Source organism: Chiloscyllium punctatum, chromosome 33, assembly GCF_047496795.1.
Source record: "Chiloscyllium punctatum isolate Juve2018m chromosome 33, sChiPun1.3, whole genome shotgun sequence".
Taxonomy (NCBI): domain Eukaryota; kingdom Metazoa; phylum Chordata; class Chondrichthyes; order Orectolobiformes; family Hemiscylliidae; genus Chiloscyllium; species Chiloscyllium punctatum.
In genome coordinates, this window is record NC_092771.1 from 7,308,588 (window position 1) to 7,331,255 (window position 22,668).

General features: G+C 40.0%; 2 protein-coding genes across 7 annotated transcripts in view; one reads left to right on the forward strand and one right to left on the reverse strand.

Moving 5' to 3' along the window:
* The window catches only part of myo9aa (myosin IXAa), a 365,642-nt gene extending 359,175 nt beyond the window's left edge, over positions 1-6,467 (forward strand). For all 6 annotated transcript variants that reach the window (XM_072552871.1, XM_072552873.1, XM_072552876.1 and 3 more), the window contains 2 exons: positions 867-1,009; positions 2,764-6,467. In XM_072552871.1, coding sequence (XP_072408972.1) covers positions 867-1,009; positions 2,764-3,251 — 631 coding nt within the window. In that variant the 3' untranslated portion in view covers positions 3,252-6,467. The remainder of the gene's footprint in view (positions 1-866; positions 1,010-2,763) is intronic.
* An 8,184-nt stretch (positions 6,468-14,651) lies between these two features.
* Positions 14,652-22,472, reverse strand: nr2e3 (nuclear receptor subfamily 2, group E, member 3). The gene is made up of 8 exons (XM_072552878.1): positions 22,105-22,472; positions 20,501-20,651; positions 19,374-19,477; positions 18,975-19,217; positions 18,246-18,427; positions 17,062-17,302; positions 15,736-15,841; positions 14,652-15,115 (listed from the first exon to the last, which is right to left on the reverse strand). The coding sequence occupies exons 1-8, from the start codon at positions 22,160-22,162 to the stop codon at positions 14,983-14,985; spliced, it is 1,218 nt and encodes a 405-aa protein (XP_072408979.1). The 5' UTR covers positions 22,163-22,472; the 3' UTR covers positions 14,652-14,982.
* Between the last annotated feature and the right edge of the window lie 196 nt (positions 22,473-22,668).

Consider the following 22,668-nt stretch of genomic DNA (forward strand, 5'->3'; position numbering starts at 1 on the left):
GCCAGGAAATGATGCTGGATTGGTGATTTCAGCTTCAGTGCTTTGTGTTTTCAATTTGTATTGTTGAATTTTGGGAACAGTGTTTAATGTGCTCTTGATGTTATAGGATAGTAGTGTCACCACTTTTATACTCGAGCTCGATCTCTGTGTCGGTGCTAGAGATTTTCTCCCACCAGGAATGTTTGGCCATTGTTATTGAGGCTGCATAAATGTTCCCTTCTTTCCAGTTTCTATTCCTTTTCAGTTGGAATTACAGGTAACAAAAGGATTTGATCCTGTACCAAGGAGACACCTTTTATATCAAGGTCATGATCCTCAGAAATAGACAGTCAGCCTCTCTACTTTAAGCCAGAGAAGCTTCTTTATATTAATCAGATGGTGCTGATTCCTGAAGTGCTTGTCATGCATAGCCATATGCAGTAAGCCAACCTTACTTTTTAAGGTCAGGAGAAACATTTCAGCCTGTTAACTTCCTCCTTGGCTTGGGTAACTAAGTACTTTTGAATGTAAAATTTCCTTGTTATAAAATTAGGCAGATGAGTGTAGCTTACTACCACTGCCTTCGTGACATATATTGGTACATAGTGTATGTGTTGAGTCCAAGCCATCATTGCTCACTCATATGGAGGCCAGCTTTCTGATTGCTTTTACACATTAAGAGTGGCCACATTGTTCACAAGGAAGCACAAACTGATCCAGTGAGGATCATTTGACCATTGATTCTGCAAGTTGAAAGGAAGGGCACTTCTAATTTCTTGGCATAAGGGGTTGCCTAGTGTTGTCATTTTTAATGCATTTATGTTTCAGTACATGTCTTCCAATATTTGAGTACTGCTGTATATTTTTTAAAAATTATCTATCTTTAGGGAGGAGCTGACTTTTGAAATGCTTGCTCTGGAGCCACGAGCCTCTGATGATGAAACCCTTGAATCAGAAGCATCAATTGGAACAGCAGACAGCTTTGAAAATTTAAGCATGGATTCTGAGGGAGCAGTATCAGAATGTTCTGGTAATCGATGCCATTTGTACCTTTTAAAATCTTCCAGCCTGTTAACCTTTCATGCTTTAAAGAAACTCCTTTAATATTTTATTGCACCAGGAAGGTGAAAGGGCTTTAAACAAAATTGGGGGTGGTTGGGCCGGGCTGAGCTCAGTTATGGAGGTAATTAGAAAACCTGAAATAGAGGAGGAGATGAGAATGCAGAACTCAGGAGAGGTTATTAGAAATTTCCATGACAGACTCAAATAGGACCGAGTGTATGGAAAGGGTTACTAATCAAATGAATGGTAATGAGACGAGGGATGGTTAATACAGGACTGAAGCCGTTATATCTGAATGCATGCTGTCTAAGGAGTAAGGTAAATAAGCTTGTGGTGCAGATTGAAATTGGCAGAGCATCATGGAGACGTGGCTGCAAGGGTGGGGGGGAGCGCGGGGGATCTAATTAAACATACAGAATACTGAATGGCCTGGGCAGAGAGAATGTTGGGAAGATGTTTCCATTGGTAGGAGAGACTAGGACTCAAGGACACAGCCTTAGAGTAAATGGGAGACCTTTTAGAATGGAAATAAGGAGAAATTCCTTCAGCCAAAGAGTGGGGAATTAAGTGTCATAGGAGGCAGTGGAGGCCCGATCATGGAGTATATTTAGGACTGAGATAGGTTCTTGTGGGTCAAGAGTCATGGGGAAAAAGCCGGAGAATGGGGATGAAAATCATATCAGCCATGATCGAATGGCAGAGCAGACTCTATGGGCTGAATGGCCTAACTTCTGCTCCTATGTCTTATGGTCTTGTGCCATTTCACTTAAATTGTATTTAAACTTTGGATATTTCTTGATTACAGTAAGCCACATGTTGAGATGAACATGGATGGAGGATAAACTGGATAGATTGAGGCTGGAGAGTGCTGGTGACATTTTGTAGATAGATTTTAGACCACAGAGATAGGTTTGGTCAATGTCAGAGTGGGGCTGAGTTCAGTCAGGACCAGAGGAAGGGTAAAGCAGTGATTGTGGATAGATTGATTGATAGATTCAGTCGTGTGGAGGGGCAGTTTAATCATGATGGCTTTGTGCTCGGCCAGTAATAAAGAATCGGAAGCCAGTTAGCTTAAGGGCCAATGAAAGAAAGGCATCACAGCTTCTGGACTTAGCCATTCTGCTTCCTTTTGCATCTCCTGTTTCCTGAGCAACAAATTTTCAATAGAAAACTCACATAAAGCTTAATGTATACAGTTTCAATCAAGTATTTATATTAGTGACGTGATTCTAGGAAACAAGTTGGTTACCCACCTCAACCAAACTCTGTTAAAACCATTGGAGGGAGTTTAGGGCTGTGATTTCTAGTCTTGGCCATTTTAACTAACCACTGCCCCTTAGCTCCAACCCTGCTGAAATGGTTTTTAAAAATCTTTCCAGCTCAGATAGCTTAAGTTTCTTTTCAGTTCTGCTAACTTGAAAACTTTAATATGAACAGTCAGCTTGGAGACTTCACAAATTAATCTGCCCTAATGCACTGGTGAAACTGCTCCCCTGACTGGAAGCTTGATATTTCTGCTGGGATGAAACTGAAGCCAAAGTTGTTCTCTCTACTGTAAAATTCAAATTTCATTCTGATGCTAGCGTGTATAATACTAACTCTTTCACAACTATAATGCTAACTTTGTATTACAGTTTACTGGTAACAATGAGCCTAACAAATAATCAAAATAGTATTTGTAATGAGATCTGCCATCTCATTTTTGTTTTACTTTGTGAACAGAAAAAAAATTGGTGAGCTCCATCACCCCACACCGACCTGAAGCAGTGAACAGGCTGAGGAGGCCGCTAAGGAAGAAAGCAGATTCTTTGGAATCGGTTGATTTAGCTGTTCATTCATCACCTACCATGTCGTCGTCGTCATCTTGTTTACCTCAAGGAGGAAGACGATTCCGTTTTCGTTCAAAATCACCATCCCCACACACTTTATACCACACCCACAATATTGCCAACAGCCCTGAGCAAAGAGCAGATGGAGATGGGGCATACAGCCAGTTGAAAGTTCAAGAAGAGAGGCCACAGTTTACAAGTAGAGGCACCTTTAATCCAGAAAAGGGCAAACAAAAACTAAAGATGCTGAAGCGCTCAGCCCAGAAGCCCAAAGATCCAACTGATGGGACCTCGAGCTTAGGGAAAAAGCGTAGTGCTGAACCTGACTTCAGTGCTCACCAGCAGGTGGTGGTATTTGGGAACAATGAGTTCATGGTGTGAGGCCAACAATTTTCCAAGGTTTCTGAACTAATTGGGTAGTGGTCTTCCTTCCGTCCCTACACATCATGTTCCTCTTGGTTGCTGCTATCTAAGTACACCACATGCAATACGTCCAGTTCACATAGATGGCATCACTGCCTCAAGGAATAACAAAGGGAAGTGATTTCTATTGATTTTTAAAAACCTATCGGAAGGTTTGTACTGTGGCCTTAACCATTTAACAATTGAAAAATCTCTGCACGACCTGCTGGTATGCCAAGAAATATCTGAGTTGTATTTCAACAGCTGTTGGTCGCTGTTCTCAAGAGTAAAGAAGAGAATCTGCCCTCCAAAGGGTTATGAGAGTGAGGCCATATTTGAAGAAGCACTTGCTTTCAAAAAATCAATCTTCCAGAAAAGAAGGGACTGCTGAGTCTACTCATTCCAAAAGGCTTAAGGAAATAAGTGGATCTTAAGTTTTATCCCATTGCCACACTCCATTGATGCTTGTAGATAAAGATCAAGTGAGCTTATTTGAAAAATCGCAGAAAGGCTAGATGCTTGCAATCAGACTCAACAGCACTTCTCACTACCTTAGGGGCACTGCTGTCAGACCAAGGATTTTTAAATGTTTTAGGAACAGCCAGTGGCCACTGGGAAATCTAAGCCAAAATGTCTTTGTACAAAAATGCATTAACCACGCATACTATGTCTGACATTTTACAGGGTTTCAGGAACCACTTTACCAATTAAGTTAATGCTGCTCCTACCTGGGTGTGTAAATTTAGAAAGTCTGGCAAAAGGGGACCAACCCAACTAAACAGCTTGCAAAACCAACATCTGTCCATGCAGCAACGGGCATGAGCAAAAGTACAGTTACATTACACCTTGTCAACTGTGATGCATGATAGTATAGCTAAGCCAAACCCATGCTTGGTCCTTATAAATTTAGCCCAGAAGAAAATCTTTTATTGAATTGTCAGTATTAAAAGCAAAGATGACTTGAAGAATTTTTAGTCTGGTTTCTAAAGCTCACTGTTAAATGTTTTGTTTTTAAGGTTTATATTTTATTTGATTTTTCTTCTCTAAAAATTGTTACTTCCATGATGTAAGATTGTAGCTTCCTGTCCAAAGGGGATATATGTGGAGTAGGTTAGGAACAAAACTGAATGTAACAATCACTGGAACGGGCATGCTGGACTTCTCGTAATCTATAGTATGCACATGACTGTATATTTCAAGGAATCTATTTGTAAAGGATATATTATCCTGTGTCATACTCTATAATAAGTACTGATATAAACTGTTCAGCAAACACAGCCCAAATTGAGGTTTCTGTACAGTTTCAACTCTGTATTTTGACGTTAGCCATTGGAGTGGCCAACTTATGTATAAAATGCAATTTGTGTGTATTATTTCTTAAGTGTATCTGTATGATTGTACAAACAAGTTTATGAACAAATACCCTCACAGCTTATTAAATAACAAGAGCTGTAAAACTCACTGCTTGACTTTCTTCTTGTGCACCGAAGAGGAACCTGAAAGTGCTATTGGCAAAATCTGTATGTCAAATAATATTGAATGCATTGTCACATTTTTTTTAAAAAAAGCCTTCATGCTGTGAACATGGAGACAGGTCGATAATGCATGACTTCATGTGCTTTCTATGTGCATATGTTTGTGTATGTCTTAATTTTTCCTTATCCCAAATCTACTTCTGATGGAAATGCTAGCCCACTAACTCATTCTACTACCAGCCAAAACCACCTGATTCAATCAGAAACAGTTAGTAGTTACATTTTCAACTTTGCATTCTTCAGGATTTCTCTCTGCTGTCATCTAATACTGCAGCTAGGAAGTTGGAGTTTCTTTTTGTTGATCTTGCTTAGTCAGCTGACAGGCTTTGTGAGGGAGGAGCACTTCCTCCTTTATTAATTTCTCTCTACTAAGGAGTGATTTGGCCATGGAAAATTGGTTTTGTTTTCAAGAGTGCTGTAATAGAAATATTCATTGATGCTGACTAACCTGCAGTGAGATCTGGAGGGGACCAGCGTTCATACAGGATAACTACAGCAGGAGAGCAATAACAGTTGGAGATGGGGAATACATTCCCATTTTGATGAGCAGAAGCACTTCTGCCAGCTACTGGAAACTTAAGATTACCAAATTGAGCTAGATCATTCTGCAGTTCTTGTTAGTTGTGATTTTTCTGTGCCTCCACCACTCCACACCCCAGCATCCCAAGAGAAAACTAATCTGGAACTACCATGATGATCTGTTTAATATGTCTATATTTATTTATAAACTACTGGATTATTTGGGTTGGAGCATTGTCAATGCTCCTTCAGTAAGTTATTGCTTAATCCCATCATGCATCTTTTCTCAGTTGTATGGAGTTCCTAGGTTCGTGGAATTTCAAGGAATTGCTCAGATATGTGACAGTTGGCACCGCTAATACTTGATGTGTTCGGTCACAGAGTCTTCTGAATTCTAGTTTTTCTCCTCCAATTTCTGTCCTGTAGGTGGCAGTGCACACTGAGATATGGGTGCACAGGCGCTGGATGCCACTAGTATGCTACCCAAGGGACCATTTTTCATTTGTAAACAAAGAAAATGGTTGTAAGACAGCTGCATTTGATGCTCTCCTGCCTAATATCCAACATTCATGCACTTTCTTGCAAAAATGACAGAATATAGATCAGGGATCCTTGGATCTCTAGCTTCACTTCTCTGGCCCAAGGTTGCACTCCAAATACTATGCCCCAGGATTGGATCTGTTGATGTGTGGAGACCAGCACTTGTGCGCGCACACAATATTGTGGCTTAATATTTGTTTGAAAATGAAGTGCAAAATAACATTTTTTGGTAAAATGTGGGTTGGACAGTGTTAAGTAACAGTGGAGAACATGAGGCAGTTATAAGACTCTGAGGACCCAGTGGGGTAACATTGCAAATCACAGGAGTGCAAGAGCTTTGCTTGAGCCTTGAATTGTCTCCAGTTTGTACTTGATGTGATAAGAGCACCAAGCTAAGAAAGTTTCTTCACTTTCTGTATCCGCTATATTGAAAGATGTCAATGAAAGTGCAATGTAAGTAAATGTGTTATGTTGGCATCCAGGGGCTGGTATAAAGGGATTACAGGGTTGGTGTTGGGAATACATTGCTGAATTACTGTGTATCTTGTATGCTAATTTAATAATTTGCCATGATCTAATAAAGTACCTTTCTGTCTTTTTATGGAATTGTATCCAATGATTTTGCCTTAAGTAACTGAGAGAGATGTTATAGCTTTGTACACTTTAATTAACATGTTTGAAGGTTTCCTGACTTAAAATTGTCTCTTCGGGCTGACGAAGTATGGGTTCATGAAAGGCAGGTCATGTTTAACTAATTTACTGGAATTCTGAGTACATTACAAGCGGGTATACAATAGGGAACTGGTGGGTGTGGTGTGCAAGTATCCCCCGCTACGAAACCTTTCGTAAGCTGAAATGGTGTAAAGGGAAGAAGCATTAACTTGTATGGGAAAAACTTTGCAGTTTTTCGTAAAAGCAAAAAACCTCTTTGGATTCACAAAAACAGGTACTAATGTAGGTCTATCGTACAAGTGAAGTGGTGAAAAATGGGAGATACCTGTATTTGGATTTCCAGAAGGCATTCGACAAGGTGCCACACAAAAGGCTGGTGCATGGCATTACAGGTAATGTATTAGCATGGATAGAGGATTGCTTTCTGTTAGTTAACCAATGAGTGGGCGTAAATGGATGTTTTTCTGTTTGGCAATCAGTGGCTAGTGGTGTGCCTCAGGTATCCGTATCAGGACTGCAATTGTTTACAATTTATAGAGATGATTTAGGTTGGGGGCCAAGTGTAGTGTGTCAAAGTTCACAGATGACTAAGATGAGTGGTGGAGCAAATTGTGCAGTGTACACCGAGTCTGCAGAGAGATAGAGATAGTTTGAGTGAGTGGGCAAGGGTATGGCAGATAGAGTACAATATTGGTAAATGTGAGGTGAAACATTCTGGCAGGAGTAACAGCAAAATGGACTGTTATTTAAATGGGGTTAAAAATTGCAGCGTGCTGCCGTGCAGAGGCACCAGGGGTCCTTGTGCATGAATCACAAGTTGGTTTGCAAGTGCAGCAGGTAATTAAGAAGAGAAATGGAATATTGTCCTTCATTGTTAAAGGGATGGAGTATACAAACAGGGAGGTTATGGTGCAGATGCTAAAATGGAAACTGCTGGAAAAGCTCAGCAGGTTTGGCAGCATCTGTGGAAAGAAATCAGAGTTAATATTTTGGATTGAGTGACCCTTCAGAACTGTTCAGAGGGAGGGTCACTCAACCCAAAATATTAACTCTGATATGTCTCCATAGATGCTGTCAGAGCTGCTGAGCTTTTCCAACAATTGCTATTTTTGTCTCTGAATTAAAGCATCTGCAGTTCTTTCAGAGGTTATGCTGCAGCTGTACAGTGTGCCGGTGAGGCCACACCTGGAGTACTGTGTGCAGTTATGGTCTCCTTACCTGAGAGAGGATGTACTGGCACTGGAGGAGGTTCACTTGGTTGATTCTGGAGTTGAGGGGGTTGGTTTATGAGGAGTAGGTTGAGGACTATACTGATATGAATTTAGAAGCATGGGGAGGGGTCTTATAGAAACATATAAAATTATGAAGGGAATCGATGAGCTAGAAGCAAGGGGGTTGTTTCCACGGCTGGGTGAAACTAGAACCAGAGAGGGGGAAGGACATAGCTCAAAATAAGGGGCAGCAGGTTTAGGACTGAGCTGAGGAGGAACTTCTTCTTTCGCTTAAGAGTTGGGAATCTGGAATTCCCTGCCCAGTGAAGCAGTTGAGGCCACCTCATTGAATGTTTTTACGGCAGAGATAGATTTTTGAACAGTAAGGAATTAAGGTTATGATGAGAGGGTGAATAAATGGAGCTGAGTTCACAAGCTCAGCCATGATCGTATTGAATTGCAGAGCAGGCTCGATGGGCCAGATGGCCTACTCCTGTTCCTAGTTATGTTAAATAATCTCTCCATCTTACTCACCAGAAGATTGTTTCATTAAATTTGGTTAATTCATAGTACTTCGCACAACAAATTTTGTTCTTGGAAGTTTGACTTTAGGCAATGGGTTTGCAGGTTGTTTTGACTTTGTGTCAAAGCTGACCCATAATCCAATAGAATAATAAAGCGTGGCAAAATATAAATGCTGCCATGTATTTAAAAAGAAATAATTCTCCCCATTTATCTCCTGTTTTTCCTGATTGACTTATGTTTGATCTTTGTGATGACTGACCCTTGTGGTGAAAATTGTTTCTTTGCTCAGTCAAAACTCTTCATGATTTTGCACACCTTTTTAATATCCCCTTCACGCATTAAGTAACACACTTGATCTTTCATTTGACATATACTCAAGCACTTTCTGGCAGAAGTCATTAGATTGCCAGTGAAAGCAGAAATGGTCAGAGTTTCCAAAATCTCTGAATGGCCTAGAGTATTGAAGCTAAGTGACACATTGGTCACTGCTGTTCTCACTAAGTTGGCAAGCATTCCATATAAGATGAAGAAATTATATGGTTATGATTCAAAAGACTAAAAGAGAGGAATGAGTGGTTCAAATTCATTACAGCATACAAATTAGGAGCAAGAGTAGCCATTTGGCTGTCTGCCACTTAAAGATACAGTCACATCAGTCATGATCTTATTAAGTCTACTTTTCTATTGCTGATATACTCTGACTCCCTTATTAGTCAAGTAGCATTTTCTGGCAAAACGTGCATTTTCTTCATTGAAGGCTGATTATAGATTGAATTCATTGAGAGGTAGCAAGGCTGACTGCAGCTGATTGACTCAATTCCCCGAAGTCCACTTCAAACAGGTTATTTAGCTCAATTTACAGTATGTCTGAAGAGCTTGGCAACCTGCCAAAAACTGAACAATCACATGGTTCTATGTTTAATACCTTGTTTACACAGAAAAAATCAAAAGTTTTCAGCTGTAAACAGCGCAAACTCTAGCTTGATAGTACTGTTAGTACTGAAAGAGTTCTGTAGAGTCGCAGTTACAATTGTTTAGATACAACTTTAAATGGAGGCATCCACCTCTCCCTTGCAAGGTGGATGCAAAAGATCCCATGGCACTATATCACAATCTCACCTGTGTTTGGCTCAATATTTATCCTTTGACCATCATCACTTAAAAACATTATCTGGTCGGTGTTACATTGCTATTTGTGAGTTTTTGTATGTGGTTTCCTGTATTTTCTACATTACACTTCACTTGTAGTCTCTCTTGTACTTCATTGCTCCCCAAAAGCAATTTGGGGAGTCATGAAATTCACTAAAGATGCTCTCTAAATACAACTCTCAACAAAATATATGACCAGTTAGTGCATGCTAGACTGCGTTTAGGTCAGAGTTATACTGTTAACCCTTGCAAATTTCTGCTTTGTACTAAATTCTGCTTCCTGTCAGATGCCCCCATTATGACCTATACTTGTATGCATGTCAGAATATTATGTTTAATCTCAATTCAGAGGAGTAGGAGTAGGTCATTCAGCCCCTCAGATGTATTCTGCCATTCAATGAGCTAATGGCTGATCTGTGCACAACCGGGATCCATCCCTCCATCTTCATGGTCACATATTTTTCTGACACCATCCTTTCACCTCACTATTGACAGAAGGAAGTTAAACGTTTATCCCACTGTCCAGAACTCCCTAAACCTTCATCTTGTCACACTCTTCACCTCAATTATCCCTTCTTCCATCATATGTTAGCATTGCTTTCCATTTTGAAAATTACATTGAAGATGCAAGTTTTCAAATCAGTCAAATTCGATGTGATGAAAGTGTTAAAAACCACATAATTCTGGAGAAACTGCATTTCATTGCAACGTAGGTTTATAAAATCATGAGAGACATCGAGAGGGTGAATAGCCAAGGTATTTCTCCAGGGTAGAGGAGTTCAAAACTAGGGGGCATATTTTTAAGGTGAGAGGAGAAAGATTTACAAGGGACATGGGGGGCAACTTTTTCTCGCGTAATGGTTTGGATGTGGGAATTAACGGCCGGGGGAGTGGTATATGCAGGTAGTTACAACATTTAATAGACATTTGGAACTCTGTAGAAAGCCCTGAACAGAAATATTTACTTGAGAGGAAGGTGGTTTATTGAAATGACAAGCAACTGGGAGGTTGGGCAATGAAACAGTCACCCAGTCTGCGTTTGGTCTTGCCAATGTAAAGGAAGCTGTACTGTGAGCAGTGAATGCAGTAGACTAGATTGGAAGAAGGAGAAGTGAGACACTGCTTCAGTTGGAATGCATGTTTAGGGCGTTGGTCAGTGAGAAGGGAGGTGGTGAATCGATAAGTGTTACACCTCCTGAAGTTGCATGGGAGGGTGTCATTAGGAATGATTGAGGAGTGCACCAGGGTGTCATAGAAGAATGCTGATGGGGGGAGGGGAAGACACGTTTGGTGGTGACCTCCTGCTGGAATTGCCTGAAAAGGCAGAAGATGATCCTTTGAATGCAAAGTCTAGGGGTGTGGAAAGTAAGGTCAAGTGGAATTCTAACATTGTTCTGAGAAAGATGGGAAAGGTTGATGGTAGAAGTGTAGGAGTTGGATTGGACACAGCTGGAGGTGCTAAGTTGTGGAGTCCTCAGTTCAGAAAAAAGGTAGTCATGTCAGATACAGCCAGGCTAAAAGTGGTGTCATCAGAATAATTGAGACACAGAAACTGGAAAATGAAATGGAATCCTTTCAGGATATCCTTGAAACAAGTGTAATTTGAAAAAAAAAGACACTTTAACATGTTAACCCTCAATAGAGGTTGTGGCTTTTCCCTAAATATCTAAGCACTAAAAATGGTAAAACACAATTAGAAGTCTTTTTGAGTGTCAGGGAAGGGCCTTATTCTTGAGAAGCATGTCCCCAGATGCTTTAACAATGAATCTCAGTCTTCATAGCAATGGTGAAAAGCCACACGTGCAGAGACATGTAAAGCAATTAAAAAATTGAAGTTTTTATCACTGCAGGTAATGAATGGGAAAGGAACAGGGATGTTGCAAAATCTCTATCCCTCAATGGTTAATAGCAATGGATAACACACACACTGGATGCTTTTCAACATGATTCGGACTTTTGTGCTGAGTTGGTGTTGGTGTGAAGCAGTTTCCTGGTCTAAACAAAATTCTACTCTCCGTCAGATTCACCAGCATTGACCTGATCTTGCATGTCCTCCAAAATATTAAATTTAAACTCGTTGTCTTCACAACCTGGATCATTCTGCTCTCAGTTTTGCAGCTGAAATTGCAAAATTGGAAGGATTCCAAATAGATGGGTGCACCTCTGTGGGCATAAACTGAAGAAAGAGTTGTATTTAGCTGTTCAGTTGTTTTGGTTTGGAAAGCATGCAACCAAGCTTTTGGCTTACATCTGGTGAAAATTCATTGAGAAAGATGTGTAAAAGCAGAAGGTGCCTCTTGATCCATAATTATCTAAAGTCATTGCCTTGTGATCTAAAGTCAAAATACGAATAAGTATTTTGAAGACAAACTAAATAACATTTTTTAAAAATTGGATGATATGAAAATATTTGAATGTAAATCTCAAAGAGGATTTTATTGAGGATTTGCATCATCACTGAAGGCTTTTTAACAGGCATGGCCATCTAAGGGTCATTCATTTACTGGCCTCTGACACATCTTCTGACTAATTCTATGTCTAGAATGTCTAAATAATTCTGTACTGACACCAGAAACAATTGGTACATGGGAATATAACTGGGCAGCATCCTGCTAATATTAACCCAAGTACTAATTTGTCTTTTTGTTCAGCTATGTGTCATATAAATGCAAAACCTGTTTATACGTTTCGATCTCCAGATTAAGCTACTGAGAAGTGTGCACTACATTTGTGTGTCCAACATAGAATGCAAAATCTCTACCCATAGAGACATATCTCAGTTAGCAGAGTTATTTTTATATAAATTGAATATATGTGTGTGATATATTACAGTGGCTCAATTGTTAGAATTGCTGCCTCATAGTGCCAGGAACCTTGATTTGATTCCAGCCTCGGGTGACTTTCTGTGTGGAGTTTGCAGATTCTCCTGGTCTCTGCATGGGTTTCCTCCCAGAGTCCAAAGGTATGCAGGTTAGGTGGATTGGACCTGTTAAATTGCCCATAGTGTCTAGAGCTGTGCAAGCTAGATAGATTAGCCATGGGAAATGTAGAGTTTCAGGGATAGGGTGGGATGCTCTTCAGAGGGTCAGTGTGGACTTGATGGGCAAAATGTCCTGTTTCTACACTATAGGGATTCTAAGGATTCTACATTATATTATCAAGAGCCATAGTTTTGGTATGATAAACATGCATCGTGAGTTACTGGAGTTCACCCAGCTCATACCATGCAACCAACTCGCACAGAAAGAACTACTTTGCCTCTCTACTTGGAGCTGATATGTTTTCTGTGCAGGATGAAAGTGCATCTCACACAGTGCCAGCAGTAATATTCCACATGATCAAGTCGAACACTGTGTAGTCTTGTACCACTATATAAGTCAGTTACCTCTTGTGAGGAGCTTTAACTAACAGATGTTCCTAATGTCATGTTGTATCTCCCTTCTGGCTGCTCAGTGACATATCTATTTAGGGCAGGTACTTGAACTTCCTGCAGTAGTTCATTTTTTTTTGCTGCAACTTAACTTCATACTTTGATCTTGGACTTTGCCCCCAGCTGAGAGATCAATTTTATTGAGTTTGAAATCATAGAAGGGAGCCATTTGCACCAACACCACAAGCTTGACTGTTAGAACCTCGCTATCACTGCAGAAAGGCCAGTGTTTTCTTCGCCATTTCTCCACAAGGTTCTGAAGAAATATTTTGTTCAATTTTTGATATTTCACTTCTCAATCCCTTCAGGAATTTCAAAGCAAATCTTGATGATTCCAAGAGCAGTGTAAATATTTGTCTTGTTAAAGTCATGTTGTGAAGAAAAACATGGAATCAAACCTGAGACTTTTCTTGAGGAACTGATTTAATTGGACTGAAGTTGACATTCGCTGGGTCACCTGGAGATAGGTAGTAGCTTCTCATGTGTTCCAATCAATGTCTTCGATATTCACCCTTAAATCACGGAAAAAAAACCCAGTTAAATTATTAGCAATAGGCCCAGAGCCTGGTTTGAATACACTTTCAAGTATGGATTAAAACCAATGACAGCAGGGCCAGGAATATAGTTAAGTAGGCCAGGAATATAGCAAACCTTATATTGTTATATTAATCCTTTCTCTCTCCACAACCTCACAGTCTTCCCTCCATGTTTTCTTTGCCTGGTGTGTGATGAACAATTTGGTAGATCAATATTGCCACTTTGATTCTCATGTTCAAACTTCTGTTAAGTTACTTTAATGTCTCCTCAGTTCTCAAAAGAAATTTAATCCAATTCCTGAACACTTCCTTATCATGTGAGCACCTAGTGTCTATAATCACTTTTTTCACCCTTTCTGTAAGTCAGTGATTCCTCTATAATTCCCTGCATCATTTTCTTTGATTTATCAGTCACTACTGATGTCCAGAGCAGTCTTGTTCTTGTATTCAGAGCTAAAAATATTAACAAGATTCTCATATTTTGTTTCATTCACTTCAGGAATTTCAGGGCATATTGTGATGGTTCCAAGAACAGTATAAATATTTTTTTTTGTCTGTCTTCATAACAGACTTTTTTAGAAGAATTGATTTAATTGCTCTCACTCATTTTCTCAGAGCCCAATAAAATTGTCAAACATAACATCTTGTGTTCTTCCAGCTTAAATAGCGAAAGTTTTAAAACTGAGGCTTGATGTTCGATATCACAACTGGTTGATTTAAAGCATGATCTGTTCTTTCAGCAGATAGCAAGCCTTTGGTTTTCATAGAGCTTGGAAAATTACCAAAAGTGTTTATTCCTCCCTGCTTTATTTTTTCCCTATCACCATTTCAAATAATCTCTTAAAGGACCATATGTAGCAAAAATGTTTTTGCCTTTTCTTTAATTCAACTTTCGTCCTTCATGGTGCTCACATTATTTAATGTCATTAATTTGTCCATGACTTTTCCGAATGCTCTATCATTTCTTTTGATCGTGGGATAGTTTTTAGGTTTTCTGGCCTGCAGCAAATCTTGCTGTTTTTCTCAAAAAGGCATTCCAGCCTTTCTTGCTTAAAAATGTTTCTTCTTATGCTGGATTATTACTTAATGTCATGTATGTTTCAGTGATCCAAGCACCTTTCTCTCAGCCATCATTTGTTCCTCTTGAAATTCTTGTATATCAGCTTCTCTGTGTTTGGTATTTGTACACAGCAGGTCATGATTGAGACCTTTCTCCCCAGTAACATTTCCATATTGAAGAAAACAGGTGAACAACAAGCAACTGGGGTAACCAGATTTCAGTTTTATTCTTCTTTAGAAATATATTCAATCTTCACAGGCTTAAAAATTATAAGGATTTGCAGTGTTAGTTGTTTGGGAAAGCTGAGTATGTAAAATGTTGGGATAGAATGTGATCTGTGAGACAATAATAAATAGGTAGGTAGCATGACACACCAGGGACATGGTATCACAGGATGTAATGCATTAATGGTGATTGCAGACAGAGGACTTAATGTTTTGGGGTAGTTAGCAAGAACACACAAGGAATAGACAGCACAAGGTGTTGGGAGAGAGAGGGGTCAGTATATAACAGGGGATGCTGCTTTGGGACTTTCAGCTCTTAAACATGTCACAGAGAAGCTTTTCCATGGGAGTGTTACCAATGGTTCTGTGGAAAAATAGCAGCTCAATTTGTTCTGAAGAGACAAAGCGAAGTGATGGCAAGAGGAGTAGCAACTTCCCAAATCTGATAAGAGATGAATAAGAAAATAATCAGGCAACTAACCCTGTGCGAAAACCCTTTTGAAAATATACATCAACAAATAGAATCACAAATTAACAAAGCAAAGAGGAGGATCCAGTTCAGATTGAAGAAATGCCTTATATTAGAAAAGTTCAAAGCTCTTAAACAATATTGAATTATATTGTGGAGTTACTGCAATTACAAGTATAAATGTGTTAGACATCTACACACAGCAGGGCCTAACAATTAACAATGACACAAACTAATTAGCCCCTCTTATGATTTTAGTTTGTTTTTAAAGTGTCATAGCATTTTCAATATCCATCTGAGCAAGTAAGTACAGTCTCGTTCAACATTTCATCTGAAGAAGAAAAATAAACTTTTTTTTAAAATCCCCAACAGTTAGTTACTTTAGTTTGAAGGGGGTCAGGTTTGTGCTAACTGACATTAAGGTGATCACTGATAGGTGGTCTGTTTTTATGTTTGTATTTAATACTTGTTCTGTGTAATAATACAATTCATATTTTATATCTGATACTAGCATGATGAGCATGTGACCTGCATGAATAATTCTGTAATGATTAACAAGTGTAGTTTCAGCCCAAGAATCTGCCTTTCCTTACCTAACTGGCTGGATTGAGTAATGTGTCCTGCTGTGCTGACCCAGCATTACTTGGGACTGATCCTGTAGATTCTCCACCTGCTCTGGGTCCTTCAGGCCTCTCGTTTCTGAGGAAGAACACAGTAAAGGTGAATTTCTATTTCACTGCAGGAAAGCCCCCTAAAATTCTATTAGAAAATTCATGTGTACATCTTGTAAATAGTTGGTAATCACAGTGAAGAACGCAGTCAGAAGGGTTCATTTCCCAGTCTACATTGGAGTGGGATGAATTTGGGCCTGTCCATTTGATATTAGCATTCTTGAGCTAGGAAGTCAGACCATAGCCCTGTGTTGAAGCTATAGATTAGCTTCCAGCAGAGGTCACCGGATAACTGTGAGCATAAGGAAAAGATGTGCTTGGTCCCTACAGTCAATATACCTGAATGCTCATTATCTGGGATGCCATACAAACAGTACCCACTTGGACAAGATACTGTATGTTGGTGAGTGGCCATGGAACTGTATCTTAACGTAAGTCAGCATCCTCAGAAGAGGATAGAAGAAACTGGGTAAAATAGCCCAGAACATGTCAATTGTTATGGAACAGCCCTAATGTTCCAGTGAAATTTGTACAAATCTTGTGAATAAATCCATGCACATGGACACCTTTTGGCTTCTTTCTGCACATGGGATGTGCCCATCAATAGCATGGCCAGCATTTACCTTCCATTCCTAAATACCCTCGGGCTGAGTGTCTTGCTGGGCCTTTTTTCGAGGGCAGTTAACAGTCAACCACATTACTGTGGACCTGGAGTTGGCTAGACCAGCCAAGGGAGGCAGATCTCCTTAGTGTTCATTGACAATCTACAGTAGTTTCATCAGAATATTATTAAGGCTAACTTTTTTTGAATATTCGACTTATTGTCTGACTTTAAATTCTTCAGCTGCAGTTGTGGGTTTTCAATCCTCTATAGTCTATACTTCTGGATGACTAGCCCAGTGGCATTTACTACTATATCAACACTGTCCATATACTGACACAGTATTAATGCTTACCTCAAGTGGAAAGTCAGTAAGATTTTAACACCCGAAATCTTTTCTAGCAAACTTCCATACATTTTACCTTAAAACATATAAATTAAGTGGACTTGACTTAAGTCTTTATCAAGTTAGCATGTTTAAGAATCTGCTTCCTTTACTATATGTTACACCACTGTCGGTTTCTCCATCATTGGAGTTCAGTTTGCTAATAGTGTCTATGCTCTTTAGTGCTCTGCTGCAATAATAACTGGCTACAGGGATAATGAACCGATTGGACATATTGCCTAAGAGAATTGATTGTGCTTACCTGGTTTAAAGAGTACCACAGCCTTCAGACATGCAAACTCTGTGGGGTCCACAGCAATAGCCTTGAATCGACTCATGGTCTCCTGCAGGATGCGGACGTCAGCTGTGGCAGAACTACTCTTGCCCTGAGGGCAATGAGAGAGTTCAGGTAATGACAACAAAGGGCAACTTTCCAATGGCATGGACCACTGGATAGCACAGAGCAGGAAGAGTTCACTCCAGGCTTCTTCCAACAGGATCACCTGCATCAGAAAAATTCTTTTGTTGATGGGGAGGAACGTTCAACAGGCAATCCTGCCAATGCTTTTACAAAAGCAAAATGCTACAGTTGCTGGAAGTTGGAAATGAAGATAGAAAATGCTGACAATGCTTAGCAGGTCTGGCAGCAGTTGTGGAGAGAGAAAAACAATTAACGTTTCAGGTTGACCTTCTGTCAGAAAGGTCTGGCAAGCAGTCATCAATCTGTAACATTAACTGTTTCTCTGTCAATAAATTCTGCCAGACTTCCTGATGATATTTCCAGTATTTTCTATTTTAATTGTCAATACATCTGTCATCTGTGCTCCTCTAATTCTCAAGTCTTGCTTGTTAGCTCCACAATTCATTCTTTTCTTCGTTCCCGAGTGATGCTGGCTAGTGCCAAGTATATTGCCCAGCATAGCTCCATTGAGAGCGTTAGAGTCAACCATTTTCATCACTTTTCTTGCTCCTACCTTTCCCTCAGTTGAAGTGAACATTTGTTGTGTGATTTGCTATCCTAATTTCACTCTCAGTTGTTTCCTTCTAAAAGCTTTGAAATTCCAAGTTCTGCATTACTTAATTTCAAGTTTGTTAATTTACCTTTCCGATCGCTCTTACCCACTTTCCTAATAATCTTGGTGGTGTATTTTAACTACAGCTTTGCTCCTGTTTATTTCTCGTTGATTTAGCTGGATAACAAAAAAAAGTATCCAAATAATATTGGACTAAACTTCAATGTTATGATACCATGAAAAAGGAGGAATTAGATTAACCTGCAGAACAGGTTACCTGACAATTCAGCTCTGAACCTTGGGTTCCAATCCAACCCAATTTCTAATGCTTTAAATGACATGTAATACTTGTAATGTTGGAATTGAACATTAATCCCTTGTCTTTCAATGTTACACTTTATCCAGTGCCCCACCCAATGCTTTACTGATATACCTGGTCCCGGAATGGCAGGTTCGAGAAGACTGGAAGATTCTTGGCCCATTTAACAGCCATGAAGAGCAATCTGGCAGAGGTCTCATATACGTTCTCGAGACTACTCGGAGGGTAAATGGACATCTGGTACTCTGTGGATGTCCTGTCTGGTTCGTTGCTTGTCACATCAATGTTCTCATCCACTGCAAGCAGAATATATAAATAGGGAAACACTCACTAATTCTCCCATCTCTCAGTGACCACAAATATTAGGTTTCTTATTCTTTTCCTTTTCGTGAGCCAGAACCATGCAATGATTGCTCACTTACCATGAAAAATATGGTTTTGAATTCTTCCTAATAGCTTCAATCACCAATTTCTGCTGAGTGAGTTAATCTCAACTATACAGGTGTTGCGCTACATTGGCTAGGGAGTGGTAGATCAGACTGAGCTCCTGCTCTGATTAGTATCTGTGGCAGCAAGATAACGTGTGAAAGTGTGATGTTTTCATAGGATTTGCCTCAGCTCTGTAATACCTTCATTGGTGGATGGTTGCATATGGTTTAGGTTCACATGAAGAACATGTACTTTTACAAGCAATCAAGAGAGAAAAAGAGAAAATTTACAATCCTTAATCTGATTTTATAAACTGACCCTAGATCTAATTTCAATAGAGCTGCACGGATGCTTTAATCACTAGAGTTGTGTACGCAGTAGAAATGTAGGGGAGATTAGGAGCCAGTCACTGACCATCCTCAGGCTCCAGCTTGGCACAGGTCTCAGCTGTCATCAGGCTGGCCATAAACCGGTGGTTAGTTGGTGGGCTGATGGTTTTCTGGCTGCAGCTGATGTTGGAGGAAGCTGGTCTCTGGCTGCTGACCGATGACAAACTGGGCTCCCTGGTCGTGGCTATGTGCTCCTTCTCAGGGTCAAGCTCAGCAGTGTCCAGTCGCACCTGGGCAGTACTACGGGGCTGTCGTTCATTCTGAACAGCTGGAGGAAGGGATAAGAAAGAGCAGGGAGGCAGAAACCGAGGGGAAGGAACAGACAGAATAATCGAGATTAGAGGATTATCGCTGCTTAAAGCCTGAAACATTAAGCTATAATTTCATACATGTTCTCAGATAGAGACGTTCGTGTATTACTCACCATCTTTATTCATACCAGCCTGCAAACATTTCTTCAGTCTACAAGCCTGGCACTGATTGCGATGCGCTTTATCCACAGGGCACATTCCAGTTCCTGCCTGGCACCTGGCAGCAGAGATGGCAGAACAGCCAAAAAATTAAATGCAATGACAGCCTCATCACCAGAGATATTTGCCATTGAGCAGAGCTGTGTCACTGGGATTCATCAGAATTAAACCTCCTGAGGAGTTTGCATTGCAGTAACTGTAAATGTAGCACTGTTGCCTCACAGCACCAGGGACCTGGGTTTGATTCTAACCTCTGGGTAGGATGTTCTTCAGAGGGATCAGTGTAGACTTGATGGGCCAAATGGCCTCTATCTGCACTGTAGGGATTGTATGATACATGCACCTGTTGCTACTCAAGATGAGGAATTTCCTTCACTGAGGGCAGTGAAGTTTTGGAATTCGAGCTCAGGCTGTGCATGTTCATTCGCTGAACAGATTCAGGACAGAAATTGATAGGTTTCTCCAGACTAATCACATTAAACTAATCAATCTGGCGAGAGTGGTATGGTGGTCGATGATCGATAATGATCTAAATGAATGGTTTGATGTGATGACCAGCCTTCCCCTGCTCCTTTGTTCCTTCCATATCTCCAACGTAAAATTTGGAAATGTAAATACATTGAGGATGTATTAGACTGTAGCCTGAATTTAATAGGTTTATGTGATGGGAGTGAATGAGAATCCTTGGAATTGGGATTATGTTCCAACAGTTTACATATTCAGTCTATAATCCTAGACAATTAGCTGAAGTTATGTGAATAAAATCACCTTGATAATTCATGCATTGTTAATTTTCGTTGCCCAGTATTAGCTTGACTACATAGAAATTATATTCTCCTCAGATTCAGATGTTTGTAAGTGTAAGTCTCAGTGTAAAATTAAAACATTTCAGCTGATGCTTTACTACAGAACCACCAGAGCTCCTTAGTATGAAATATTAGCTGTTTGCCTGTTGTGGGGAGATCATTAAAGGTCCTTTTCCCTTACATGTAAGATAGTGACTTTGGCGATACAGTGCAACAAACTGTTACCATTTTTGTATATAAACAATCTCAAGAGTAAAATTATGATGTTTACTTACCTGTAGATGAGCTTTCTTCGGACACTTCGCTTGAAGAAGCCACTGCAGCCATTACAGGCATAAATACCATAGTGTTTCCCGCTGCTGGTATCCCCACATACCTTACACAGAAGCACAGGGCTCAGAGACTTCCCTGGACTTGGAGTTTTCTCTGAAAGCAAGCACACATGTAAACAAAGTATAATCACTTCTGTACTGACCCTTACCATATTCATCAAGGGGACAAATCAGATTAGGTTCGGCAACAAAGATTTAAACGTGACTTATCACTGGCTGGACTCAATTCAACTCTTACCACCGGCCTCGCATGATCCCACACCAGAATTTGGCTTACCTTGTCTGAGGCCCTGCTTGAAATTAAATATGATTGAGAAGATGGTGAGGAGATCGTGTATAGGTAACTCAAGGCTTTATGTGAAAGAGCAGAGGTTATTTTCCGAAGAACAATGGCGTACCAATGAGCATCTATTACTCTCAAGATGACCGCTGCTATGATCAAGCAAATTAAGAACAATTTAAGTTCCTGGAAGAGGGCTCAAGGGTTTCCTGGAATAGGCTCTCCAACCACTTCAAAGAATAAATTCTTCACTGGTATTCAGGTCCACAAAATATAAACACATAGCAACAATCAGTACTCACATTTATACCATCTATACACAAATGATGTAGTACTGGGAACCAAGGTAACCAGTAAGTTATACCCTAACTCTGTAACCAGAATTGAAATATGTCAGTGATTAAATGCAGTATTTTCTTATTAAACTAGGGTTTCAATAATCTGGTTTATTTATCATATATATTTGACAAATCAATAAATACTGGATACTATTAAAATACAGTGACATAGCAATATTTATTCCTATGCATTCTGAAATAATTGTCAGTTTATTCTTCAAAGCAGGTTTTCAGTTTTATCATTTACAATATCTTAATGCTTAAATGCACATTCTCGTCAGGAGCACAATTGAAATTTTTCATTTTCGTATTTGTTGTTCCTTTATTGAAATGTTTGTTGTACGCTCCTTTTAACACTAATTGAGTCCGGGCCTTTGATAAAATTGTATTCACTCATCAGGTCTCCCTTTCCCCTCCTTTTTAATATCTTCCTTGTCCTCATCTTCCCATGTTTCTTTATCACGTCACTGACTTCTGGCTGATTCATTCTGCCCTTTAACTTTCTGCTTTTCTTTCGGATCTGTTCCCAGATTCTTCTTAGTTTGTGGATGACTGCCCTTCTTATCCAACTGAATCTTTCCTCGTATTGATCTGCCAGTCTCATCATCATTGACAGGTGCTTTCTCATCTCCCTGGCTGTGCTGCTTGGTCATTCTAAAACCTGTCCAATTGTTCTGGTTTTCCTAGTCTCTCTCTCTCTCTCTCTCTCACACACAATCTTTCACTGAGTAGCAAACACACTCATACCTGTTTGATCTACTGTTCCTTATTGTCTGTCTGTCTCTCTCTCTCTCTTTCTTTCTTTCTTTCTCTCTCTCTCTCTCTCTCTCTCTCTCTCTCTCTGTGTCTCTGCTCTCTCACACACCCCTACACACTCACTCGGTCAATCTTTCTCTCTTGCTCATGCACTCACTTGCCCTTTCTCCTACCTGTCTGGCTGTCCTCCAGCCCTGGGCTGATTGATGACTCGATGGAAGAGTTGCTCATTCTTCTCAAAAGGGCAGGAGCTGGCCTCTGTCTACAAAACTTCCTCTTGGGCAGCCTGGGAACAACTGGTCAGCTGATGCAAAAATCTTGATTTGAGGAAAGATTTGGAGTAAAGAGGAAATCCAACTCTTTGGAAGAAAGCAGCATCCAAACTTTAGAAAGGAAATGTTGCAAGTGCAGTTGCTGGTTTTCTGTGTGTCTCTCTCTCTCCCCCTGTTTAATTTCTGAAAGTCTTGCGCTCTTGTTGTGTATCTGAGCGGTCAGTGTGTGAATGAGTCTGGCTGGTGCTCCTATGTTCCTAATGCCTGCACAGTAGATTAGCCTCTAACACTCTGTAAGTAGATGCCTATTTGTCAGTCTCTTAATCTTTACTGTCCATTGCAAAGGTGGATCAATCAGTCAGCACATGAAGAATTTAAATGCTGAAACCTCTTCTGTCTTAGAATGGTAACTTTAAACTCAGCCCTAACCCCACCCGGCTTTCCTTCTCTCCAACACTGTATAAA

Coding starts and splice junctions, on each gene's coding strand:
- nr2e3 (XM_072552878.1), bottom strand. CDS start 22,162: ATGAGCAACTCTTCCATCGAGTCATCAATCAGCCCAGGGCTGGAGGAC. Junction 15,842..17,061: donor TGTGGTACTCTTTAAACCAG/GTAAGCACAATC, acceptor GTTCTTCCTCAG/AAACGAGAGGCCTGAAGGAC. Junction 15,116..15,735: donor TACTCAATCCAGCCAGTTAG/GTAAGGAAAGGC, acceptor ATCTCTTATCAG/ATTTGGGAAGTTGCTACTCC.